General features: G+C 37.2%; 1 protein-coding gene across 1 annotated transcript; it reads right to left on the reverse strand.

Annotated features, from left to right (window-relative positions):
- Positions 1-429: 429 nt before the first annotated feature.
- Positions 430-11380, reverse strand: LOC120521884 (ATP-dependent translocase ABCB1-like). Its single transcript, XM_039743185.1, has 5 exons — positions 11210-11380; positions 9963-10160; positions 7345-7551; positions 5501-5647; positions 430-1755 (listed from the first exon to the last, which is right to left on the reverse strand). The coding sequence occupies exons 1-5, from the start codon at positions 11348-11350 to the stop codon at positions 1558-1560; spliced, it is 891 nt and encodes a 296-aa protein (XP_039599119.1). The 5' UTR covers positions 11351-11380; the 3' UTR covers positions 430-1557.
- Positions 11381-11606: the final 226 nt, after the last annotated feature.

Below are 11606 nucleotides of genomic sequence, written 5' to 3' on the forward strand. Positions count from 1 at the left end.
AAATCTTTCAGTCTGAACTAAAGTCAGTATAAAAATGATATAAGGCAGTAAATCCAACTATCATATACTTGCATGCATAACTTCTTTATCATTACCAGAAATCCCAAAAAGGGTTGGGACTTTAGCATTAATTATCATTTATTCATCATGTTCCCTACTGTATGTTGTGTACTACCATTTTTGTTACCTCCTTTCTTTGATTAAAATACTGTGGAATGCAGACTACTGTGACGCAGAATGTGACACACGCATCTGAATGTGCCCTTGGAAAGATAAGCATAGCCAGTCTTTTCGATGGAATGTACCAGACTCATTGGTGGTGCATTTTGTACCTGTTTGGCAAGATTGTTACCTTTGTAGAGCTTCTCTTTTGTATTGTTTCCTTAATTTCATCAGCTTCATCAATTAAAAACTGAACATTTTTTAAAATTTTTTTACCATGTTAATATTCAATTGGTATATCTGACCATATGCAAAAATCCACATATTTGCAACATTTTTTTTACACTGTATTTATTTAAAGTAAGTCCTATTTCAATTAATTTTTATGAGGATATTTGGTGAATGATAAATCATTATTTAATAAAAAGACAATTTCAGATGTAACATTATTAATTAAAAGTATTTTAACATAAAATTGTTAAATACATTAAAGAATTCTAATATTACATGTAACACAGACATATTAGTGCGTTTACATAAAGACCGAGGAATGGCTCATGCACACTTTTCAGGATCTTTGGCAAGAATATAGAACTGCTGCAAATGAGCTACTTTGGTTTTAGTTTTGTAAAAGCATTCTATAAAGGTGACTGACATTTGAACATTTTCTGAATATCATATGGTGGTTCTTCTTCACAAGTTCAATGCAGCAACTTTCAACAGGTTCATTATAAAAATACCATGGTGTTTCTTAAAGGAATGGCTTGATTTAGGTAATCATGTATGATTCTGCTAACCTCTAGTCAATACTATCTGACCACATTTTACAGTGTATCTGATATTTAATTCAAATAATAAGCATACTCACTGCTTTTTTTAAATCTTTGCAGTGATTTTGAAGAAACATTGTTTAAAAGGACCCGACCACTTCAAACAACGTAGTAACACTGAGCTTTACTGTATCAGACTTCAAACTTTTTTGTGCTCTTGTGACTACCAGTTACACTGCCACCAGTAGAATGTTCTTTCAAATAACAGGTTTAGTTTGGCCACTTACAGATGTGAGAATACAGCAGTGTAAAGAAAGAGTGACTAAGAAATATTAATTACAATCAGCAAAATCTATATTGAACTCTTATTTTTTACCTGAGATGGCTGAGAGTAATCTATATTGGCAACATATTAAGTGGTAATTTGCTCTTATAATACACATTTTTATACTGAAGATCTTTACCAAATTGACAAGGCTAACTGCTAATTTATCTTATGCAACAGTCTTTTCTTGATTCTGGGGAAATTAAAAGTGCAGCCAGCAGAGCAAGAAGAATATTTCATCTTGACTTGATCAAAAACATCATCTTTGCCAGAGTCTTTTAACAGCAGTCCACACTGATACTAATGTCCACTTTGAGCATTAGCAAGTGCATAGTAAGCACCACCTTTAGCAATCAGTTCACTATGAGTTCCCTGCTCAACTACTTCTCCATTACTGATTACTGCAATGATGTCAGCATTTTGAATTGTCGATAAGCGATGTGCAATAATTATGCAAGTGCGCCCTTGCCTGGCTTCATCCAAGGCCACCTGGACAATCTGTATTAAAAGGAAAGGAAAAAGCTTCAAGTTAAGCAGCTATTGAGTGTATTATTGATATGTTATTATTATTTCTCTCTTTAACTTCTGTTGCTTTGATCAGAGTATGTCTGCTTATCCTTAATGGTTTCACCAATAAGCACACATACTGCGATGTGAAAAAGCACACCATCTTTCACGTCTGTAGTTTTAAGTGTACCACATAATCACATATCCTAATAAAGTCTTACAATAAGATATATCTAACCTCATTAGACAAACAACACACAAAAACATTTAAATTGGCCTTTGTGTACTCAACAAAAATAATTCAAAATGTAGAAACTATGTCTTAAAAAATTAGTTATATACCATGGTTTAATTGCTGATTAATGACCTCATCTCCCAGAAGGAAGTAATTACAGAAACTTGGCAACAGCCTTATGACTTTTTACATTTAAACATGCTGACTCCTCCTGACTACAGACACATATCTAAATCCAGGTTAACAAGAAAAGGAGGTGGCCTGGCAGAGATTTATAGATCTACCTGAACAATGAAGGAACTCTCCTTTTTTGAAGTCACATCTTTTGAATATATTGCTGTGAAGCTGGTTTCATCCCCTCCAGTGCTGCTGCTGTTAGATTATCGCCCTCCCAAATCTGTGGTGAATTTTCTGTCTGAATTTAATGAACTTCTCACTGTAATCTCATCTATTTGCCCTATTGTAATTGTACTTGGTAACTTTAATATTCATGTTGATATCAACTGCTCTCTCACAGCGGAGTTCATCTCAACTTTAGAATGTTTTAACTTGATACAGCATTTTGATTTCTCCAATCATACTCACGGATATATTCTTGATTTGCTTTATTCAAATGGCTTGAAAAATGTCTCCATCTGAGGTTCACTCTGGTATTTCTGATCATAAGCTTATCAAATGTAACGTTAACATTATTACCACTAATTCTGTTGAGTAAAAGTCGGTTTCCTACTGCAACATTAGGTCTGCTAATTCCGTTTTGTTTTCTGCTTCCCTTCTGTCTTTGTCTCTTTCTGGCCTGCATAGTCTTTCCTCTCCTGACAGCGTGGTTTCCCTTTATAACAACTGCGTTTCCCATCTGCTAAATAACTTTGCTCCTTTAAGGACTAGGCAGGTTCCAGTCACCTGCTCCTGTGTCCCTGGCACACCCATGAGCTCAGAGCTATTAAAGCCACTACCTGGCATATTGAGTGGCTTTATAAGAAAACAGGACTCATAGTTCACTCACAGTTTTACACTGAGTACATACTTAAATATAGGGATGACCTTAACTCTGCTAGCTCCAACTATTATTCATCTCTCATAAATGGTGCAAAGTCTAGGCCAAGAACTCTTTTTAGAAATGTTAATAAACTCCTCCAGCCCCCTCCTCTAGCATGTCTCAATACAGCTGAACAGTGTCAGGCTTTCTTACACTTCTTTGATACCAAAATTGATCAAATCTATCACAGTTTCCCCTCCACACCTCAATCACTCACTCATTCTAATCTACCATCTCCATCATCAAGACTCACTTGTTTCTTGCTTGTTGACTCTCTCTCTCTGACCATCTCTGAACTTATTAATAAATCTAATTCCTCCTCCTGTCTGCTTGATCCTGCCCCCACTTCTCTGCTTAAGACATGCTCATCCATGATGAGTATCCCTGTTGCCTTATTGATAAATGCATGTTTCGTTTCAGGTTCTGTGCCTACGTTTCCCCCAAAATTGCTGCAGTTACCCCAATCCTTAAAAAACTGACTTGGATCCTTCTTTTAATAAAGTATCTATCTATCTATCTATCTATCTATCCATGCCTTTATTCTAGACAATACAATCTATGAATCTTTTCAGTCTGGTTCTTTGAAAAAGCACAGTACAGTACTGAGACAGCTCTTCTCCGTGTAGTTAATCAACTTCTCTGGTCTGCAGATTGCAGTTCACTTAATATTATCCTCCTTCTTGACTTAAGCACAGCATTTAACATTGTTAATCATGAAATCCTCCTCTCACGTCTCTCCACTGTAGGAATCTCTGGCTTAGCCCTTCAATGGTTCACATCATATCTTTCTAATAGGCAATAGTTTGCAACACTCGGCTGATATAAATCCTTCACCTCACCTGTGTCGTGTGGTGTTCCTCAGGGTTCACTCCTTGGTTCATTACTCTTTCTACTTTATATCCTTCCATTGAGTCAGATTATTCGCAGACATGGCCTTAACATCCACTGCTATGCAGACGATATACAGTTATATCTTAATATACACTCCCCTACAGACTCGCCACCCAGCACTCACTAACTGCATTGCTGATCTTAAGCTATGGATGGAAAATAACTTTCTAAAACTTAATGCTAATAAAACTGAAGTGTTACTGGTAGGTCCAGACTCCCTACTTTCTAAGGCATCTAACTTCTCGGTTTCTCTGTTTCACTTGTCATACCTGCTCCTGTTGTTAGAAACCTTGGTGTTTTGTTTGAATCAACACTTAATTTTGAGCTGCACATTAGGTCTCTGTCCAACATTTCATTCTATGGTCCCCATAACATTGCTTGCCTCTATCCATTTTTGTCCTTTAATGATGGTCAAACTCTGGTTCATTGATTCATATTGTCTCACATTGATTACTGTAATTCCCTCTTCATTGGCCTCCCTGCAAAATCTATACAGAGGCAACAGTACATTCAGAACTCTGCAGCCAAAGTCCTGATCCACACACAATGTTCTGCTCACATCACCCCTGTGCTTTCCCATCTTCATTGGTTACCGGTTCCATTAAGGATTAAATTTAAGATTATGTTTCTCACGTTCAAAGTCCTGCATAACCTTGGCCCTCTCTACCTCACTCATCTCCTAGCTCCATACACTCCTTGTCACTCTCTCAGGTCCTCACTCAGTCATCTCCTTACTGTTCCATGCATCAGACTCTCCACCCTGGGAGGCAGGACCTTCAGTTTTATGGCCCCTCAACTCTGGAATTCTCTACCCCAGTCTCTCTGAGATTGTTCCTCTTTCTCCACCTTTAAATCTCCACTCAAAAGTTTTATCTTCGACAAACTTTTGTCTTTTGTGTGATCTTTTTTTTCCCCTCCCTCTCTATGTAAAGCGACTTTGGGTTTGTGATAGGTGCTCTATAAATGCAATTTATTATTATAATTTTATAACAAACTTACTTCAGGTCATTGCTATTTGAGGAAATTTGTATACACATGGCTCTTTTAAAGTACTTCCAAAGTATCTGAAAGAAGTGGAGATCTAGATCTTGACCTGACCATTTTTTAAACCTAAAATCCTTTACTTGTAGAGTTCTGGTGTGCTTAAGATCAAGATAAAAATATCTTTAAATCGTGTTGCTTTACTTTTAATGCACTTGTACTACTTGCTGGGTGGCAGTAGTGTGAACAGTGAGTTGCCAGGATGGGAAGGGTCTTTAATGATTTTCCTGGCTCGGCGGAAACATTGGGCACTGGAGATTTCTTCCAGGGAAGGCAGAAAGCAGCCAATTATTTTCTCTGTCATGGCTATTACCCTCTTCAGAACTTTCCTGTCTATTGCTATACAGTCAGCATACCATGATGAAATACAGTATGCTAAAACACTCTTGATGGTTCAACGGTAGAAGGTCAACAGTAGCTTGATTCATTCTTGATTCATGGGACATCCAAACCCATCTCAACCATCTTATAGATACAGTAATGGACACAACTTTTCATACCTTCTCCAGTTTTTAATCACTTTTACTAACCTTCTCGCTTTCAGTGTCAAGTGCTGATGTGGCCTCATCCAAAAGCAGCACCTTTGGATTTCGAAGCAAGGCACGTGCAATCGCAATTCTCTGCTTCTGTCCTCCTGAAAGTTGTGCTCCTTTGTCTCCCACTTTGGTACCGTATTTCTTTACAAATAAAAATTTGAAAATCATTACCACATTGGTTTTCAGTTCATATTTATTTGTTATTCATAGTAGTGTTTCTTACATTTAAAATTTAAAGCTTTAGAAAATTATTGATAGTATTGCAATCAGTCTGTTCTTACTGGGTAGTTAATGAAACATTCAAGGCCAAAAAAGAATTTTAGCACAACTCCAAATATGAGCAGATTAAGTCAATTTTTAACAATCTTATATAGCAAAAACTTGTAAGTCACAAATTACATGTATTTTTATATATAAGAATAATTTACAAATAAAACTGTCTGTCCCATATGATCATATTTAGAGAAGTAAGTGATCTTTGTTCAATAAATGAATGTAGTAATAATAAAAAGGCAATGCAATCTCTTATTTTCAGACCTTTTGGAGAGCTTGTCAATGTCTCTTGAAAACATGTACATTTCAAATACTAGCACTAGAATTTATTTATTCACAATGAATGTGCCATGCAAACATGCTGATTAACTGCCACAGACTGCAAAATATGGTGTTACTTTTGGTACAGTTTCAAATGTCCTTTTGTTCATTCAGTTGTCATTAGATGGACTCGGTTTTTAATCATTGATAGGGCCAAATCAATAAAAAAGTGTAGTAATTTATTCTCTGGCTTAAAGTTTAACATACTGTAACTTCTGTTTGAAATCACACTGATACCTAAATTGCCTCCACACTCTAAAGTCAAATCCTAGATAGAATGAATCAATAGATAGAAAGGTGCACTTAAACCACATTTTTGGGTTTACTGACAGCCAAGCATTCAAATCAAATTTTGGGTTAGGGTTGTCTTTTAATACTTCAGAGCCACTATCTTTCCATGATGTTTAGTGGATTTAATGGATCTACACCACTGAACTGTGAACTACCTTTAAGTGGCAAGCCATACAAGGCAGCATCCAGGTTGTCTGTTTTACATTCTTATAAGCATGATCCTGCCTGTTCCAAGTAAAACTCTCTCTGTTTCCATCTTTAAAAGCCTAAGGTGTTGAAGCGGACTCTAGAGAGTCATTCAGAGTATCTGCCTTAAATTGTTGACCTTAGAAACCTCCAAGGCAGTGATGGTTAACACTGAAGATATAGTAGCCCACAATCATATGTAGTTGTGTTTCATAAATAGAGATATGAATTTCTTCACAAAAAGACCCATTTGACAATTTATGTGCATTTGCTGAGTGACTGTGGTGAGTGAAGGTAAAATCTATTCATTCACTTAATTGAGCATTAGGTGTTGTTTAATGTTAGAATAATATTATGTCATGTCATTTCCCAACCCACTACATCCTAACACAGGGTCACGGGGGTCTGCTGGAGCCAATCCCAGCCAGCACAAGGTGCAAGGCAGGAACAAATCCCCAGGCAGGGCACCAGCCCACCACAGAGCACACACATACACAAACACACACACACCAAGAACACACTAGGAACAATTTAGGATCGGCAATGCACCAAACCTGCATGTCTTTGGAAGGAAACTGGAACACCTGGAGAAAACCTAGACAGACGCGGGTAGAACACGCAAACGCCATGCAGGGAGGACTCGGGAAGCGAACCCAGGTCTCCTTACTCCGAGGCAGCAGCGCTACCACTGCGCCACCATGCCGCCCGTAGAATAATATTATCTGTTATATAATTAAAAGTCGTCCTTAATGGAATTGTGGACTCACCTGTGGTAAATCTTCAATAAAATTGTGGATATTAGCTTTCTTTGCAGCTTCTTCAATTTCTTCTTGTGTCACGCTTCTACTGTTATCTCCGTACCTAATATTTTCAGCAATAGATGTATCAAACAGAATGGGTTCTTGGGAAACTATGCCTATTTGTGATCGTAACCAGACAAGGTTCAAAGATGTAATGTCATTTCCATCTACAAGCTAAAAAGATGAACATACAGTGTAAAATGACTAAAGAAACCTACAATTCAAAACTGTCATAATTTTAATAAAACAAAAAATGCCAACAACAGCACATTTAATATATCAAGAAAACAAGTGGGCAAAAGGGAAGATCACATGAAATAGGCTTCTCTCACAAATATAATTTTAAATACTATACGTACATTGCATGCATAATGAATTTACATAAACCTTCTTAGATTATGTTGTATTATACAAGCCCAAATCAGAAAAAGTTGGGACAGTGTGGAAAATGTGAATAAAAAAAGAAAAAGTAAGTTATAAATTCTCCTCAAATTTTATTTCATTGCAGACAGTATGAACACAAAATAATTCATGTTTTTTTTTGTCAACATCATTTGATTTGTAAATAAATATTCATTCTTGCCATTCAGGCTTGCAACACATTTCAAAAAAAGTTGGGACAGTACAGCATTTACCACTTTGTACAGTTCCCCTGTCTTTTAACAACACTTAAAAGACATTTAGGCATTGAATAAATCAAGTGACTAAGTGTTGCAGGTGTTCGTTTGTCCCATTCTTCCTGCAAACGTTTTAGGTGCGCAACAGTACGGGGTCTTCGTTGATGCATTTTTCGTTTCAAAATACGACAAACATTCTCTATAGGAGACAAATCAGGGCTGCAGGCAGGCCAGTCAAGCATCCGCACCCTCTTCTTACGCAGCCATGCGTGCAGTATGTGGTTTGGCATTTTCTTGCTGAAATAAGCATGGGCGTCCTTGGAAAAGACGTCGTCTTGAAGGCAGCATTTGTTCCTCCAAAACTGAGATATACTTCTCAGCATTGATGGTGCCATTGCAGAAGTGCAAGTTACCTTTGCCGAAGGCACTGACACAACCCCATACCATGACAGACCCTGGCTTTTGGACTTGTATCTGGTAACAGTCTGGATGGTCCTTTTCCTATTTGGTCCGCAGCACACGGCATCCATTTCTTCCAAAAAAGATGTGAAAAACCGATTCGTCTGACCATAATACATGTTTCCACTGCACAATGGACCATCCCAGATGCCTCCGAGCCCAGAGAAGTCGACGGCGCTTCTGGACACTATTTATGTAGGGCTTCCTTTTGGCACAGTACAGTTTTAGCTGGCATTTCCTAATGTAACTACGTACTGTAGTGCTTGAGAGTGACTTCCTGAAGTAGTCCTGAGCCCACCTAGTTATATCATTTATTGATGAATGACGGTTTTTAATGCAGTGCTGTCTGAGGGCTCAAAGATCACAGCCATTCACTTTAGGCTTGCGCCCTTGGCCTTTGCGCACGGTAATTTCTCCAGATTCCCTGATTCTTTTCACTATGTTATGCACTGTAGAGGGAGAAATGCCCAAATCTCTTCCTACCTGTCTTTGAGAAACGTTTTTCTTCATCATTTCAAAGATTTTTGCCCGCACTTGGTGGCAAACTGGTGATCCTCTGCCTATCTTTGCTCCTAAAGGAGTAGGCCATTCCTCGATGCTGCTTTTGTACCGAATCATGATTGCAATCACCTGTTAAACATCACCAGTTTCAAATCACATCATTATTTAGTTATTATACCTCATTACTACCCCTGAATTGCCCCATCCCAACTTTTTCTGGAATGTGTTGCAAGCCTGAATGGCAAGAATGGATGTTTCTTTACAAAACAAATGATGTTGACTAAAAAACATGAATTATCTTGTGTTCATACTGTCTGCAATGAAATAAAAGTTAAGGGAAATTTGTAAATTACTGCTTTATTTTTTTATTCACATTTTTCACACTGTCCCAACTTTTTCTGATTTGGGGTTGTAGATACATGCCAAGTTTGGCTTCTTGCATTCCTTTTGATATACAGATACTACTATTACCAGTTTTTTCCATTTTTATTTAAGCAAAATAGAACATAGTATGTGGTTCATGTACACGCAAATCAAATAAATAAATAACTAAAACTAAATTGGAAAAATTAACTCTTCCAACTGTCTGGCCACACCTCCTAATTACTGTGGTAGTGTCTTTGCTTTATTTCTAGACCTTTATTAAAGGGACTCATTAATGAGGGAAGTGACAATCATATGCTAAACTAATGAGTCACCTTCCCATTGCTTCAGTCAATTCTAGTTTTTTCGTTGGTCAACTTCAGCCATTGACTTGGCTTGAGGAGTGGGTCCAGGTACCCCTTTTCTTGGTGATGTTCTCTTATTTTTGGAGACAATAATAGGGATCTTGAATGGACTGTTCTTTTTTGACCTCCTGCATGTAGAAAAACTTTCCTATCAGAAGTACAAATATCCAGCAACCATAGTTCTAAAGATCACTTAGCCACATAAGCCTTCTAACCACTCCAAGGTCACAATCTTAGAAGAGGTAATCATTTTATCACTATTTCCAAATGATTGCCTTACCACGTGTCCATTAATTGGATCATAAAATCTTTCAAGAAGCTGAACAGTAGTGCTTTTCCCACATCCACTACTTCCCACCAGTGCAAGTGTTTGTCCTTTGGAAACCTTCACATTAAGCCCTTGCAGCACCTGCACTTTTTTTCTAGTAGGGTAAGCAAAGTGGACATCTTGGAATTCAATGTTGCCATCAAAATGATTCTACAAAAGGGAAAAGTAATAAGATATATAATTATCATACATAAAACATTTTCAGAATCTGTGACATGCCAGCATCTATTCTTGTAGCACTAGTCACAAAATAGGGATCAACAATGGATGGTATGCAAGTCATTTGTAGGGTATGTGTTATAATAAGTTTGTTATAATATTAAGAATTGTGTCACTGTATCTGTTTTAGATCTCTTTAAATGTATTTTTCATTCTTTTTCTGGTAACATGCCATGAAGAGCTGAGCCAGATTTAGAACAGAGTGTCAGCATTCAGAATTGCTGGGCCAAGCAAAGCATAAAGACAGACAGGGACAGCTGTTGTCAGCCTTAAAAGGACTAAGTGTTATTTGACCTGCCTGTTTGATGCTTAACACAAGTTTGTCTACCTTGTTTGGCAATGTACTGGGGGTTTGATCATGTGGAAACAATATAACAGAAGCTGGAACCTTGCCAATCTTTGAGAAACTGTGGGATGGAAGAGACTGATCCAAAAGCCACCTCCGTTGTGACAAAAAAAGCAGTTTCTACACAACCGAATCCACGAAAGAAAAAGAAACAAAAGAACTCTTCGGTGAAAAATGAAACTGACTTGTTTCTCCTGTCTGTACAGCAACGTAAGCCGCATTAAACAAGCTAAGTATATTCTGTCTTTTCTGTGACTTTGTCGCCGCCTATCGCTGAAAAGAGGGATATCGCCGTTATTATTTATAATTATTTAAAGAAAAGGTTTATTAAAACGCCGCAATATAAAAGAACATATTTCCAAGGAGCTAACACTCCCATCGGAAACAGTATGCTAACTACTAAATTACAGCTGACCAACATCTTAATATCCTGAAAAGGGTCATGGGGAAAATGGAGTCTGTCTCAAAAAGCAGTGAACATAAGGCAGGAACAATCCCTGGACAGACACACATTAGGGACAATTTACCAATTCAAAGTCTTTGGACTGTGGGTGGAAACATCCTAATATAAAGTGTATAATTATACACAATATACATATATGAAATACTCATATTGTATATTATAATCACCTACCAGTTTTAGACCTTCAGTACTATATATGTCAATCTTTGGCTTCTTCTCTAGTAGAGAAAAAATTCTCTGGGCTGATACTTTAGCTTTAGCAAAATCTGGTGCAGAAGATGATGACCGTCCAACATGCATTGTCGCAAACATAATTACAGAGAAAACTCTAAGAGGGAAGAAAAGGGCACATTATTACTGTACATACACCTTTGACAAAATTAATCAATCATATTTTAACACTGTTATCATAAATAAAATATTTTAAATGAATAAATTAAATAAGAGTGATATGAGAAAGGAAGGGCTTTTGCACACTAAAAGAAAACAATGGAAGATGTTTCTTATTTGGTATTTAACATTTGTATTAGCATTGTTTAAGCCTCCTTATCTTTCGCAATACAACATC

This window comes from Polypterus senegalus, unplaced genomic scaffold (genome assembly GCF_016835505.1).
Source record: "Polypterus senegalus isolate Bchr_013 unplaced genomic scaffold, ASM1683550v1 scaffold_2302, whole genome shotgun sequence".
Taxonomy (NCBI): Eukaryota; Metazoa; Chordata; class Cladistia; order Polypteriformes; family Polypteridae; genus Polypterus; species Polypterus senegalus.

Bases quoted from the DNA above. Each gene is read 5' to 3' on its own strand.
- LOC120521884 (XM_039743185.1), bottom strand. From the start codon at position 11,350: ATGTTTGCGACAATGCATGTTGGACGGTCATCATCTTCTGCACCAGAT. The intron at 10,161-11,209 runs GTAGGTGATTAT...TCCCTTTTGTAG, and splicing joins GTACTGAAGGTCTAAAACTG to AATCATTTTGATGGCAACAT. The intron at 7,552-9,962 runs GTAAGGCAATCA...TCATCTTTTTAG, and splicing joins ATCCAATTAATGGACACGTG to CTTGTAGATGGAAATGACAT.